The 16,057-nt window shown below is 43.3% G+C and overlaps 1 protein-coding gene across 1 annotated transcript; it reads left to right on the forward strand.

Annotated features, from left to right (window-relative positions):
• Positions 1–7,918: 7,918 nt before the first annotated feature.
• Ccn2 (cellular communication network factor 2) lies at positions 7,919–10,889 on the forward strand. Its single transcript, XM_004845999.4, has 5 exons — positions 7,919–8,131; positions 8,228–8,453; positions 8,612–8,863; positions 8,997–9,208; positions 9,557–10,889. Exons 1-5 carry the CDS (start codon positions 8,084–8,086, stop codon positions 9,851–9,853), a joined length of 1,035 nt encoding a protein of 344 aa, XP_004846056.1. The 5' UTR covers positions 7,919–8,083; the 3' UTR covers positions 9,854–10,889.
• Positions 10,890–16,057: the final 5,168 nt, after the last annotated feature.

A 16,057-nucleotide genomic window follows, 5' to 3' on the forward strand; every position in this document is an offset into this window, starting at 1 on the left:
CTTGAGTTGTTAAAACATCTTACTTAATTAATCATGAGTCAAGTTTATTTTGTCAGGCTTTATTCTTTTTTTTTTTTTTTTTTTTTGGTGTCAGGCTTTATTCTTAAGATTTTAAAAACAAACTATAAACAACAAAAAGCAATTTTATTTTTTAATGATCTACTGGAGCCAGGTACAGTAGCAAATAAATGACTGTAATTCTATCTGCTTAGGAGCCTGCGATGGGAAGATTATAAACTTGAGACCAGCATGATGAACTTAGCAAGGCTCTGTCTCAAAAGAAAAGAAAAACAGTTAGGGTGTAACTCACTGGTAGCATTTGCCTAGCAGCATGCCTTGCTTGATTGAATATTGGCCCATCCCAAACAGTAAGGTTTTCCTACTGCCATGGCTGCCAGGGAAACTGAGGAACCCCAAGCAGAATGCCCTCGGCACTGCTTCTCCAGGATCTGCACGTGTCCTGAATCTGCTTGGCACATTACTGCTGCCTTATGGCAGCCCTCACAGGCACAGTCAGTCCCCTCGACATCGGCCCTTATTGTAGACAAAATGGCTTCCAGGTGGCCATTTTTGCTCAACATAAGGTCGTTTTCCTTTCTTGGAAAGTTGGATGTGAGACATGAGAAATACAGGAGGTTGGAGTTCTTGGCTCTGCTTTAGATGAAGGGCAGGCTTCAGTGTGTAAAATGAGAACCCACGAGAGGCAGAAGCGGTCCCACCACCATGCTGTGGTCCCTCCTCTGACAGCTCCTTCAGAAGCTGGCCAGGAAAAATTTGCCTGACTGGCAAAGGAGGGGCCTGCCCTGGAAAGTGGTCAAAGCCAACGCAGGATTATCTGGCTGCGGCAGTGCTCAGCCCTACTGCAAAGTAAGGTTGGTTCAAAGTCTATCTGGAGCTGGACAGGAAGTTTGCCTGCTTACCTACTGGGCTAAAAGCAAGCAGCTGGAGCCTCAGGAATCAACTATAAATGGAGACAGCAGGGCAAGACCATCAAGAAGACCCAATATAGAGATGTTGGAAATGATGAAGATGCCACAAAAGAATCATTTGGACAAAGTAAGCATTCACCATGTACATGTAAGAAATAGCTTAGTGGTGACATATTTCCAGACATTAGTAAGCCTGTAGTTATATGAAACCCCATGCTATAGTTGTTAACTTTCACACACACACAAGTCAATAAGAAAATTCCCTGGGTAAGCCTGCCATTCCTAGACAACACCCTTAAGATCCACCATGCATGGTTATGACACAGATCACATTCCGTTAACTATATGAAACGACTTGGGATTCAAACCAAATCACTCCATGCCTAATGGAGAGAGGGAGAAAACTGCAAGCCTGAAACAAAGCATGAAGCAATGTTCATAACACAAACACTATGTCAGCAGCAAGCAGGGACATGTTTATTTGGAGATATTTGTGAAAACTAATCTATGTTTACAGTAGACATTGCTTCAGTGTTGCTAGCCTGTCCCAGATTCCGTCATGATATTTATTCAAAAGGGCAGCTTATCAGTGCATGATGCAATGATTCGAGAAGACTTTTATGATGTCTGTGGTTGGTCCCAGTCGCAGCCTAAACAAGACCGCATGGCGTTAGACACTGAAGCTTCTCAGTGGGGCCCGAAGCTGAAGTCACTACAGGGCACACCCTGATATGAGGACACCCAGAACACAGCCAGCATCTTGATTCATTTTTCCTTCATTAGCTGCACTGGTTTATTAGTGAGTAAGAGGCGATCTGGCTTCATAATAAACTCATAAAATCTTAATCGCTAAAAAAAAAAAAAAAAATCTATGCTTAAGGCCAGGTTTTGGTTTTTGTTTATTTTTTCCCTAATACAGGTGAGTAAAATTATCTTTCTGTGTCACTTTTATCGTGTTTATCTCATACCACAGCATAGCTGTAACTGCCAATTGGCCCAGTAGTGTTTTATAAGCCTTCTAGGGGTGTGTACTTTTAGAGATTAAGAAGATCTGAGGTCATTATCTTAAGGAAAGATATGCAATGTTAACAGATCACTGTATAGGCCATGTGAAGAAAAGTAGTACAGTTTGGAAGCAAAGGCAAGTTCTTATTAGGACCTCCCTGGTTCTCCTCTACCTAAACCTGTGTGTGCGGTTACCGGAGACCTCAATATCCTCACCTGCAAAGATGGCAAATAATTAGTATACCTCATAGGGTTGTCATGAAGCTGAAGTAAGACAGTGCATGTAAAGGGATCTATCAATTTAAATTTTTACATAAACAAAAGGTGACAAAGGCAAAACTGGGTATCCCATGCACAGAGACAGAGCTCAAAGGAGCATTCTTGCTAAACTGGTCAGATAAAATCACCAATGTGCACTCTGATGTCAAATTAAACAACGCATTCATTGTCTTTTACTTTGATTCGAATGCCAAGAGTTTAAATAGAACATGACTTATTTCTTCAACATATGATGAAAGCCAACTTTAAGATGCTGTCTCAAAAGCCTTATCTATGTGCTTAGATTTCAACATATAGGTATAGTTATTTAAAAATTCACACACAGGAAAAGAGTTTAGCAACCCTTCGGACAAGTGGAATGACTTCACTTTCAGCCTTCTAGAACACATTAGCTATCAATTTGCTTTAATTTTAAAACATCTGTCGGCATCATGGTAGCACAGTTCACATTTCAAAGTGAAATGAGAGAAAACTGTTACCGAATATATGGACATTGTAAAGGCCTGTGGCCCCACGTTAAGCAAACGTACCACCTGGGTACCTGAGAAGATAACACCTAAGAGGACCTCAGGGGTACAGGCAATAATAAAGTTTACTTCTTGGTTCTTTATACACCACATTCTTGTTAGAGTAGCTTCTACATTTCTCAGTGAAGAAAGGAAAACTAGAGTCACCCTGACCCTCTCCTCAAAAAATAAAATTTAAAAAAAAAGAATGAAAATCTCATAATGGAAATGAAGGTGGAGTTCCTATCAGGTAACAAAAGTTAGCTGTGTATAGAATTTCTTTCTACACATCCTAAAAACTGACCGAACAGAAACACATTGCTGTATTCATATCATACAGATGACATGTAAAGGATGTAAGAGGTATAAGATAGCTTAAAAAAAAATTTGTTGGTTAAATGTCTCCATCAATTTGCAACATCTATTCTTAAAACAATGAAGAAATGGGATTTGATTTCCCCCTGAGCTTTTGCCAAGTAACAACACTCTCAATTCCCTGCCCATGAGATCCCAGGCCAAATTCCGACAGGCTTTTCAAGTCAGAGTTTGGCTTTGTCTTCAGAACGAAGAAGAACTTCCCCATGGAAGGCTGGAAGAGAAGGACAGTTTTAAATCTCTGGTGTCTTCTAAAAAAGTGCCTCATAGATCTTATCTCCTTGCGTTGCAAACCTTTCCTCTAGTCTCTAATGGGTGTCAAAAGGATACCAGGGATTGTGGAAAGTGGCCACAGGCTGGGGAAAGCGCCTTGCCCAGGAGGAACGCCCGGGCGTCATCTGACCCGCCTGCCCCCAGTGAAATCCCAGGGGTACGTCTCTGTCTACTTGACGCCACTTCTTTCCAAGTCTGCACCTTTTCATTCTCTCCCACTCTTTGGTATAAGCCAGCTCATTTCAATTCTCTCCTCCTCCTCCCACACCTGTTGAATACTCTCCCCAAAGCACACATTTTAAAGAATGCTTATCTCTTCTCTCTTCCATTCCCATTCAGTGTCACCTTCCAGGTTACCTTGAGTACCATCGAAGGGACCCTGCTAACTCGGTGGCTGCCTTGCTGCTAAACTGCAATGCATCTGAGTCTCCAACTGGCAGGGAAGTCTCAGCCGCCGCCACTGTTGGTCCAGGAAGACAGCACAGGGGTCTACGTCCATCCTTCAGAACAATTAAACTAGCAAGTGAGACAAATGGCGAACTGTAGGCAGCAGCATCTTACTAAAATAACAATGTCCTTTCCTTTTGCTCCGCTCTAGCCCCCAACTCCACCGGCAAGCAAGGAAAGGAATAAACAAACATAAAACACAAACCACACAGGGCAGCCTTCGGGGCCTTCGCAAACATTCGTATCTTTGCATCAGAAAATACCCTAAGAAGGTCTGAGAAGGAATTACAAGGAGGAAAAAGCAGGAAGGTAACGAATGTCATTTACACGGAGCTACTTCCACACCTCTCAACTCTGCCCTGCTTAACCTTCATTTTAAGTAAACCAAGCTAGGGTCTCTGGGGATTTCACAATAGTATTTATTATTATCTTTCAAAACTCCTCTGGCAACCTTTTCGCTTTTTGGTGGAATCCATTTACATGATTGAACCTCAGGCACGCTAGAAATAGGGAAAGCCCACTCCCCACCCGCCAGAAGGACAAACGGGCTCTGTCCCATGCCCTTATACGGCCAGGCTTCCTATAAGTCTGACAGCTCGGTGTGTGCCTTGCGTATGGCTCTTGGTTCAGACTCACATTCCTCTGCTATGTTTCCCTGGGAGCTTTGATTTCCGCTTTGAGGGCTGGCACTGGCTTCTGCTTGCTCTTATAAGAAAATGTCTACAACTAAAAGTTGAAAATGTGCAAGATTCCTTCTTTGACACAAACACTACAAGTCTGGCCGCTTTCCTGTAGTCCTGCCAGAGTTTCTGTCTGATACCTGATCAAGGAACCTTTTCTGAGGGGGAAAAAACAACAAAGAACACGAGGGAAAGAATGTACACACCCACGGCCGAACATCTTACAGGACTTCACCAAATGGCCTTCGGAGACCGTGCCCGGGAGACACGCACAGTCCCTATCTAGCTTGGGAAATGACTCCACGGCCAGCGTCGCCAACTCCTATTTTACCAGGCAAGCGCGCTTCTAGCTAAACACTTGCCTACAAGTCCCAAGGAGTGCACCTTTACCTTCTTGGGCACAAATTCAAAGAACTTCTCTCTGGATTCTGACCTGCTGTCACCCAAAGGGTTGGGTTAAGTCAGAGTTGGACAAAGTTATAAGAAGCCACTATTTCCACTTTAACACCCAGGTGGACACAAACATTTGCTGAGTCATTTATAATACTGCAAGAATTCATATGCCGGGGCATGAACTGAGGACAGTGTCAGCCTTTCCTCTGAATTTCCTGGCACTTGATGGTGTGTATCACAATAAAAACATACTTTCGAGTCTATGAATGTCTTAGGTGTCTTCTCTCATTCTTTCTGTGTGTGTGTGTGTGTGTGTGTGTCTGTCTGTCTGTCTGTCTGTCTCTGTGACTCTCTTAATAATGATCTTTTAACTCTTTCAAAGGGGTTTTGGTCATAAAGCCTGAACCCAAGTTTAAAATGCACAGCATACTTTATCTCTATTGTGAGATTTCATGTGTTCTGTACACTTCAAAGTGCTTGTTTGCTTTCAGCCAATCTTAAAAAAACCATCCCTTTGGAGCTAACTATGAACTTACTGAGATTGGAGAGACCATGTGAACTTTCTAGTGCAGCCAAATTCTTTTTATAATGTCAGAACATTTTTAATACTATCACAGAAGGGTAATATTGTCGCGTGCGTCGAGAGAGGAGAGAGAAAGGTAAGAAAGCTGAAGTACAAATTCCCTGAGAAGTTCAATCTACTTAACCCTCACTGAACCCTATGAAATCCCTAGTGTCTTCCTTTTATAAATGGCAACCTGAGAGGATGGCCCCTACTTCTAACTTCCCTGAGATCTGTGAATAGCAGTTCTAAGAACATAACTCCTGCTACCCAACTATAACCTGGGGCCAGCAACTTCTCCTCTTCATGAATGGGTCTCCCCATGGTGTGCACAAACCCGTTGGTGGTGGCTGTCAGACTCTCCTGAGGTTTCCGAAGTCCCCACCGCTGGCCATGCCATGTCCCTCACACTGCAGGCTGCAGAGCTCACCACTGAGCCGACGTCCCACCTTAGGTAAGGCTCCTGCTTTCTGTGCCTCCCCTGCCCCATCCACCCCACCTTCCCAACCATTAGTGGTAGCTATAATTGGAGGTTTAGGTCTTGAAAGATCTCACTGTGGCTTCCCACATATTTTCGGCTTTTAAAAACCATCCACAGGGGAAGAGAAGGTTGGGGCCAAGTTGCCTTTAATACACATGTGGCTATTAACATGACTTGGAATGTTCCTTCTTTAAATAGGAACTAATGGCCTCCTCTCCTGGAGGAATGCTTGGAAAGAACATTAAATAACAATGAGGAAAATTCTTCCTAGGCTTCGGAGGCCCTTCACTGGCCATTCACACTGGCAATTGCACTGTGAGACATGTGGCTTGCTTAGTGAAGTAACTGTGCACAGATGATGCGGTTGGTGCTGAAGTTTTGTGGGGGTTTTTTTCTTGGCCATTTTCCAATAGGATGAACTGAAACCTTAAAAATGTTGGCCAGTTTAAACAGGCTACTTCCAAGTTATAAGTCTATAATGTGTTGTCTCCTCGCTCTGTCTTCCCACCAGAATCACATAAGCTTGCCTTTCAGCATAGATTGTGAAGCATCAACAACTGAAAGGAACACATTCACTGTGGCACCAGTCAACTGAGAAGGCAGAGGGGCATGGCCCTGGAATCCGGCCTTACTATAAAATGGTAACTGGTGCTATTAACAAACAAAGGCGCCAAATGAGTGCACAGCTAATTAATTGGTCCCCCCACCCCCAGAAGCCAAGTAGCAATATAAAGACCTGGAGATACTATCAGGTTTACCTGTCCCATGGGACATCCGCACACAGCAGGGGGCAGAGCCCATTCTCCTGATTTCAGTCCACACGCTTTGGGTCATCAGAGGTCACAATTACTATTGAGCTGTGTGTGAGGAGTCACTCAGAAGATATTATTCCCTGACATTTGATAACCAGACACAACCAGGGTACACTGTGCTTCTTATATAATCTTTCCTTCTTTTTTTTTCTTCAAGACAAACCAAGTCCAATCCACATTTGAAGATTACAGGTTTTGATATAAGTAGAATCACTCAAAGACCTCAGCACAGCTGTGTTTAAAACACCCCAACTGAACCCCAAGCTTCTGACTGGACCCCCCTCCTCCCACCCCACGACCCATCCTGACGCCCACAGCTTGTACCTAGACAGGACACTCATTTGCTCTGACATTGGTAACAGACCCATTTTTCCAGAAACACTGATGGCCACTAACCCCTTCCCTCCGTGCACCTCCAACATCACAAATGCCCCCATGCACTAAGAGAAAGCAAAGCAGCAGCACTGCAAATCTACCCAGGGACCCGGACCCCTACCCAGACCCAGGCTTTGTTCCCTTTCTTGTCTGACTGTAGGGCACCAAACCAAACCGCTATCTCAAAGGACAAAGGATCAAATTCCTCTACTTCAGATACAGCATTCAAGATTTTCCAGGTAGGCATCTGGGGATTTCTAATGGTTCCAAGCAACTTCCTGCTGCTTTTTGTAGAGTTTCAAGACTCTAGAGCCCCTTAGACAAAAATCACTACAAAAACAATAGAAAGGCAACCCTTTAGAATTTTTTAGGAATCCCCGATTGCCTCTTCAGCTACCCACCTCCTAAAAATGACTTATGCCAGAACAGGGCTAAACTATTAAAGAGAGAAAAGACAGAAAAAATAATAATAATTGCCAGTGGGATTTTACACGACAGAAATTACAAGTGGCGAGAAGTAGAAGCGCATAGGAAAAACTCCTGTTTGACGCTGGAAACACTGCGCCTCTTTTTTATTTTATTTTATTTTTTTTCTGGGGAGCTGGAGTGTGCCAGCTTTTTCAGACGGAGGAATGCTGAGTGTCAAGGGGTCAGGATCAATCCGGTGTGAGTTGATAGGGCAGGAAGGTGGGGAGGAATGCGAAGAATGTCCCTGTTTGTGTGGGAGTCCATTCAGCTCATTGGCGCGCCGGCCGCCGGCAGCGCATAAAAGGCCGGGCGCGCGCCGCAGCCCGCACAGCCGCTCGTCCCCGCTCCAAAGAGGTTGCAGCGCCACCCCACCGCCGGCGACAGACCGCCTCCCGCCCCAGCGACGGCAGCCGCCCCGGCCGACAGCCCCGAGACCCCGGCGGCCCAGCGCGCCCAGGCACCCACCTCGCGCCCCTCGCCCTTCGCCCGCCGCCCACCATGTCCGCCGCCGCCGCCGTCGCGCTCCTCCTCGCGCTCTGCAGCCAGGTAAGCGCCAGGCAGGGCACGGCCGGACCGGACCGGGAGGGCGGAGGAGGGCCCTACGCCCCGCCGCCGGGAGCTGACTCGCGCCGCTCTCCGCAGCTCGCCTCCGGCCAGGACTGCAGCGCGCAGTGCGCCCAATGCGCGTCCGACCCTGCGCCGCGCTGCCCGCTCGGCGTGAGCCTCGTGCTCGACGGCTGCGGCTGCTGCCGCGTCTGCGCCAAGCAGCTGGGCGAGCTGTGCACGCAGCTCCACCCCTGCGACCCGCACAAGGGCCTCTCCTGCGACTTCGGCTCCGCGTCCAGCCGCAACATCGGCGTATGCACCGGTAAGAGCCGCGGCGGCGCCCGCCCGCCACCCTGGCGGTCCCCTGACCCACACCCGGCTGCTGGAGAAAGGAGCCGCTCTCGGTCCTCGCCCGCAGCCCGCCCCCTGCAGCCCCGACCGCTTCCAGCCTAACCCGTGTGCTTCCCCTTCCCCCTGCAGCCCAAGGGGGCGCCCCCTGCGTGTTCGGCGGGAAGGTGTACCGCAGCGGAGACACCTTCGACAGCAGCTGCAAGTACCAGTGCACGTGCCTGGACGGGGCGGTGGGCTGCGTGCCCCTGTGCAGCATGGATGTGCGCCTGCCCAGCCCCGACTGCCCCTTCCCCAGAAGGGTCAAGCTGCCCGGCAAGTGCTGCGAGGAGTGGGTGTGCGACCAGCCCAAGGACAGCACCGCGGTGGGCCCTGCCCTGGCCGGTGAGTGGCCTGGGTCTCCAAGCCCGCGTTGTCACCCTCCCACAGGCTGAGCCCCGAGCGAGCCGGGCAGGTGCCAGCGGAAGTTGTCTTATCCGGGCGTCTTACCTTGTGTCTGTGTGCTCTGCCCTCTCAGCCTACCGCCTGGAAGACACATTTGGCCCAGACCCAACGATGATGCGAGCCAACTGCCTGGTCCAGACCACAGAGTGGAGCGCCTGTTCCAAGACCTGCGGAATGGGCCTCTCCACCCGGGTCACCAATGACAACGCCTACTGCAGGCTGGAGAAGCAGAGCCGCCTGTGCATGGTCAGGCCCTGCGAAGCCGACCTGGAGGAGAACATTAAGGTTGGTGTCGTTCTCTTGTGAACTCATTTTCTTGGAATGCTAATGAAAAGGACCAAAGTTAGTTCTTTTGCCACCCTTGTTATTAAAAACCTGTTATCTCCCAAAATATCTAATGGTGGAGCTGCTTTGCCGGAATAAGAGGTGGTGTAATAGGAACCACCCATTTCCCTCCACAGCTAGTTAATTCAGGACATTCCAGGAGAGGCCATGACTATTTTTGGAAAACTGACAAATGAAACTCAAGGCTGCCTGATTTGTTTATATTTTAAGTGTTAGAACATAGACTGTTAAGGAAAGCCACTCCCCCTTGTAGTAATTGGTGCCTCTCTTCTTCCTTGTCTTCCTTAGAAGGGCAAAAAGTGCATCCGTACCCCAAAAATCTCCAAGCCTGTCAAGTTTGAGCTGTCCGGCTGCACCAGCGTAAAGACATACCGGGCTAAGTTCTGCGGAGTGTGCACAGACGGCAGGTGCTGCACCCCACACAGAACCACCACCCTGCCCGTGGAGTTCAAGTGTCCGGATGGTGACATCATGAAGAAGAGCATGATGTTCATCAAGACCTGCGCCTGCCACTACAACTGTCCTGGAGACAACGACATCTTTGAGTCCCTGTACTACAAGAAGATGTATGGAGACATGGCCTAAAGCCAGAGAGTGAGAGACAGTAACTCCATTAACTCGTTAGTCTGTAACTTGAACTCATTCACATCTCATTTTTATGTAAAAATGCATTCAGTAGCACATGTTAATTTAAACGTGTTTTCTAGCTGGGGGGCTGAGAAGATTCCCCCCTAATTCAAAACATTGTGCCATGTCTTACAAATAGTCTACCAACCCCAGACACTGGTTTGAAGAAAGTTAAGACTTGACAGTGGGACTACATTAGTGCATAGTGCCAGAATGTATACCAAGGTGTGGCCGGAGGAGCAGTGTGGACACCTGTAGAAAGGCTGGTGCCACCGAGGTCATCTTAAAGCAGTAATGCACCTGCTCTTTGGAGTGTGCTTGGGAAGAAAAAGGTTGGCTTCAGCAGTAGCGAGGTGTGCATTCTCCAGCCATCCTGAGGCTGAGTCGAGCTGTTCTTGAAGTCAGGACAGCACATTCAGCTGTGACGTTCTGATTCCAATGACAGTATTCAGGAATCAGAATCCTGTCTATTAGACTGGACAGCTTGTGGCAAGTTAATTTGCCTGTAACAAGCCAGAATTTTTTATTAATATTGTAAATATTGTGAAGATATATATATATTTGTACAGTTATCTAAGTTAATTTAAATTTGTTTGTGCCTTTTTTGTTTCTGTTTTTAATGCTTAGATATTTCAAATGTTAGCCTCTGAATACCATAGGTAGGACAGAAAGCTTGTCTGATAATTCAGAGCCTGAAGTGAACACTCGATGGATATCGTAATCAGCGAGACCGTCCATCCAAAGAGACGGCTTGCTGAAGGTGAGGCCACAGAGTCCCTGGATGCAGGGAATGTGGCAGCCTCACTTTGCGTGAATAAAGGTCCTTTATTCCGAAATGACTAGTTCTACACAGCTGGTCAGTCTTCCACCTGGAAGCATCTGTTTGTACTTTGACTATGACTGTTTTTCGGACAGTTTATTTGTGGAGAGTATGACCAAAAGTTACATGTTTGCACCTTTCTAGTTGAAATAAAGTATATATTTTTTCTATAAAGAGCTTAGCTATTCATTTATTCTTGTAAAGGTTTCTGGATTTTCTTGGATATAAATGGGAACTTTTTGTTTATCATAAAGTAATTTACCCATAGTTCCTAAATACCTTTAAAAATACATAATAAATCAATAGAATTTTATGTAAGTAACACCGCACACCAGAATCAAAGGTCACACACTAGCAAGCATTCTCTTCACAGTATTTTAAGAACACTTTAGGGGCTGGGGATTTAGCTCAATGGTTCTGGCATCTGCCTCACAAGTACAGGGTCCCGAGTTCGATTCCGGTACCAAAAGAAAACTTTAAATTTAATTATCTGTGGATGAATTCACTTTCCACTGACCCTATGGCATTAGACCTGGTCTTTTTAGATCTTTGGCCATTGTAGGCACATTTCCAGCTCTCATATCACAAATTAGTCTGTACCTTGTATATAGAAAATGTTTAAATACTGTGTTTTCTTAATGTCTACACTGTAGGTCTGGAAATATATATTCACCTGGGGCCATTTAATAAGTTTCTGCATAATTCTGCTTCCAGTGGCCATGGTAATCAATGGCAAATGATGATATAAACAGAAAACAGAAGAAAAGCCAGTCTTCCACTCAATAGAAATGTCTTTATTTGTTCCTTCATTTTCCCAAATCTTGGCTTTATTAGACCTCAACATTAATGTACCCTGTTACCAAGTGGTTTATAAGTGATAAATGTAGCTGTTCAAGATCCCTGGTGTGGAGTCTATTGGACCTACCCAGTCTATTGGACCTGAAAAGTGAGCAGAAGTGAATGACAAAAGAAACACTCCCAGGGCAACAAGAAGCCAAATTTTTTCCAGATGACAATAGCTTTGGATTCCCAGTGGGGGCGGGGGCATTGCAGACAGACTAACCTGTCCCAGGATAATTAGCAATGCTGTAGTCATTCTGAGAGGCAAAAATACACCTGAAAATAATGGCTAGTCTACACACTGCATACCACAAACAGAACAGCTTCTGCTCCAAATGCAAAGAGCACTTCTGGTCATAACAGTGGGCTCTTGACACACCCATGTGTGTGTAGGGCAACACTGTTAGAAGCTAAAGCGCTTCACAGCTGAATAAACACATGCGCACGTGTACACACAGTACACGGTTAGTTCACATTTTCTGTCAATGGATCCCTGGCTGCAAAGAGAAAGGGCCATAGCAAATAAGCCTCACTGTTCTGAAAGGAATCAAAATTCTGGAAAACAGAAGCAATAGTGGAAGCATGGAGTTCACATTTTCCAAATGCACACACACACACACACACACACACGTAACTAGATTGTGTATCCAAATTCCCATGAGCAATATTCGTATCAAAATTGAGAACAGAACACCTCTTTACGCCCAAAATATGGATGGAAACAAATCACTCCCCCCCCACAAGGCCTCCCAAGCAGAGGAGCAAGAGGAACCAGGTGTTTCTGAGGCAGAGAGCTGCGAAGGGTGCAGAGGCCTCGCTGAATATAGGCAGCCCATCTGACAGCAGGGCGGAAACTGGTGGGAATTCTGGCCTCTCCAACAAAATCAACAGGCCAGGACTTCTTTGCAAGAGAGGACACCCACACTGAGGAATGGAAGCAAAACTGAGTGGGTCAGGGAGAGAAAGACACTGAGAGAAGGTTCAGATAAAAATGAGAACAGAGGATCAAAGACTCTGGAAGTAAAACGCCATCCTTTTAATACTGCATGAAAACATCCGAAGTGTGGGCTCATTCAATTTTAAAAGCTATCTACTGCCAAGTTTCCTTGTTTCTCTCCAGTATCTATTTTTCTTAGTGTATATCAATTATACAGGATACTGGATAATTTTTTGTCATGGATAATATTTTGTCATGGTATCTTCATATATGTATTTCATATTTCATATATAGAAGACTATATATAAAATATATTTCATATATAAAAGACTAATTTCATATAAGTTAGGAAAACAAAATTATCAAAGCCAAGTCTCATAGAAAGTTATTATATGAAAAAAAAGGAAAATAGAGGGCAGAATAGTATCCCTACAGATAAGAAAAACATGCAAGAAATGCATGCCCATAAAACACCAAAACTTCCTCATTCAAAAGATCATTAAGAAAATGGCATTATACACAAACAATAAGGAAACAATTAATGACACAAAATAACAACATGAGACTTGCCAAAACTTAGAAACATGGTGAAAGAATTAGGAATAAATATATATATCCAACTAGAAGGAACACGGGAATGAATACGCACAACAGATGGAAGGAAATTTTTTTCAAGGAAGAAATAAAAATGTTTCAAGAAAAAGTGACTGTAGATAGGCAAAGAAGATCCAATATATTTATAGTAGAAGTTATTGAAGGAAAAAATCTATAAATCAAGGAAACTACTGAAATAAAAAAAAATTTAAAAACACATAGTGAGAGCTGGGCATGATGGTACATGCCTGTAATCCCTGCACTCAGGAGGCTGAGGCAGGAGGATTGCCACAAAGTTAAGAGGCCAGCCTGGGCTCCATGGTGAGTTCAAGGTCAGCTTGAACTACACAATGAGACCCTGTCTCAAAAAAAAAATTTTTTTTAAAGCACAGAATGAAAAACATATCGTGTACTGAATAAAATCTACCAACACAAGTCCATGTTCTAGTAAATTTGCTAGTATTTAAAGAAAAAGGAAAACACGCCTGTACATGTAGGCAAAAAGAACATGAGCCGTATAAGTAAAAAGAAAATTAGCTCATTGTCAGATTTTTTTTTTGTAGGGCAATACTTCATGCCAGGAAAAAAGTGGATTTACATATTTAAGAGAGTCAAGAAAAAAAATGTAACTCAAAGAATTTTTAGTCTCCAAAATAGATTTTCAAGAAAAAAGGACAAAAGCCAGGAGGGTTGAACACCTGTAATCCCAGCCTGAGGCAGGAGAATCATGAGTCCAAAATCAACCTGGGTAACATAGCAAGATCCTGCTCCCACACCCCAGAAAAGGAATAAAGGAGCAGCCAAACTGTTAACAACATATGAGAACTCGGCATACAGCTCCAGTTAACCCTTGCTGAGGAACTTACTAGTGAACAAGCTCCAACGCTAAAACTGTCTGAGAGATCTTAACATGAGGACTGGTCATGAGCATTGAAGATAACTATCTTTAGACCGCAAATGAAGGTTCAAAAGGAGAAAGCAGTGTGTACAATGTCCTCATCTCTCACAGCATACAGTACAGCCGGAAGCACTGCTTTGTTGGTAATGGTGGTATTAATGTTGTTATTCTAAGACTATTGAGTGCATAATGCAAGATTAAGGAAATTAACCACTACGAATACTCTAATTCTATCTCCAGTATACATCAGTGCTCACATGGGCTCCATAATATCGATTCTGTGATCCTGAATTTGAATAGAAAGTATCAACATAAGGGCTGGGGATTTGGCTCAGTGGTTTCGCTGCCTGCTGCGCAAGCGCAAGGACCCGAGCTCGATCTCTGGTACCAAAAAAAACACAAAAAAAACACATAAAAGAAAGTATCAACATAAACTTATAATTTTATATTTAAAAAAATAATTTTCTGTACTCCCCCAAATTTTATTTAATGAATATGAATTACTTTATAATCAGAAAGATTTTTTAAAATAAATATTCCATCTCCGCATTAAAATATAGCAAAGAATATGCCCAAATTGTTAGTTTTCCTTGATTTTGGATTTTGATAAATATTGTACAATACATAATGAATAAATGTCTTAGCTCTATGAGCTACTATGTCTTAATTAGTCATATGCTGAGGAGAAAGTACAACACACATATAACCCCGATGGTATTCATATCCATGTATTCTCATATCCCGTTTTCCCATGCCATAAATGAAGTCATGGAAGGTTTTCTTCCACAAGTATATAACTATTCTGTACCTCATGAATCATAACAATTATATATAGACTGTTGCTAAGACTAAGGATAAAGTAAACAAAGTAAAATATATCCTTAAAATACTAAGATTCCAAATCTAAATTTAGGATCTAAAGCAATATATATGTAGACCCATCTTCTATATTAGATGTTGAAGACGGTCAGTGAAGAGTCAGTAAGAAATTAGTCTCACTGACTCACTGGAATTCACATCTCAAAAATATAAAACATGTTAAGACTTGCACTAGGTCAACACATCCTAGCACAATTTTTACCAGCCCAACTATTTATAATTTACACAAATACAAGGACCTGAGGGTATTTACTTAGCAATATTTACTAAAAGCTACATATAGCTACCTATAACATAGCAAACTTTTACACACACACTCTCTCTCTATATATATATATATGTAAAATTCACATACAAAATTTTTATAGTTTTATCCTTCCAATCCAACCGTCTACCAATAGGAGAAGGTACTGAGTGTGGAATTTTTATGCAATGGAATACTACACATCAGTAACAAAGCACTATTATTATGTTGATCAAAGAAACCAGGTGGAAATTAGTATACACAGAACAATTTCATCTATATGACACTGAAGAATAGACAAAATTAATCAACAGTGATAGAAGTCAGAGTAGTGGTTACTTTGGAGATAGGAGAATAAGAGAACTTGAACCACATTAATAAATATATATATTTCAATTTTAAAGCTTAAAAATTATATAAATGCATTCAATCATTTTTTAGAATTTTTTCACAACTTTATAAGAACTATCTTGGAGGGTATTTTAAATTTATATTTTATATTTTCAAAATTATTTACAAATTAGTTAATATTTAGAAAACTCATTTTTAATATTTCAGGTGATGAGTTCCTGAAAAATTATTCATAGCACATATATCAAGTTTTATGGCATAATTAACCACAACACCATCTGTGTGGAAATGAGATAGACCATTTAATTAGGGTAGAAACCCAAAGCCGGAAGTACCTATGAGAAGAAAGTCCCTAAAAACGAACAAATAACTTAGGGAGGCACTGGATTTTCCCTTTAACATTCATGGACTTACACCAATTTTTATTTAAATCTCTCACAACAAGTTGACCCCTTCCAACATTTATTTTTGTATTAACTTATAAGCAGCCTCATTCAGTCAAATATAATTCCAAAATGAAAGTGATGAACAGAAACTATGATACTACATATTTGATACATATTCAAGAGGACTCAATAGTCATCATTTTTTTTTTTTTT

This window comes from Heterocephalus glaber, unplaced genomic scaffold, assembly GCF_053883595.1.
Source record: "Heterocephalus glaber isolate CG9 unplaced genomic scaffold, H.glaber_assembly_v1.0 deba00001550, whole genome shotgun sequence".
In the NCBI taxonomy this organism is placed as follows: domain Eukaryota; kingdom Metazoa; phylum Chordata; class Mammalia; order Rodentia; family Bathyergidae; genus Heterocephalus; species Heterocephalus glaber.

Coding starts and splice junctions, on each gene's coding strand:
- Ccn2 (XM_004845999.4), top strand. CDS start 8,084: ATGTCCGCCGCCGCCGCCGTCGCGCTCCTCCTCGCGCTCTGCAGCCAG. Junction 8,132..8,227: donor TCCTCGCGCTCTGCAGCCAG/GTAAGCGCCAGG, acceptor CGCTCTCCGCAG/CTCGCCTCCGGCCAGGACTG. Junction 8,454..8,611: donor CAACATCGGCGTATGCACCG/GTAAGAGCCGCG, acceptor TTCCCCCTGCAG/CCCAAGGGGGCGCCCCCTGC.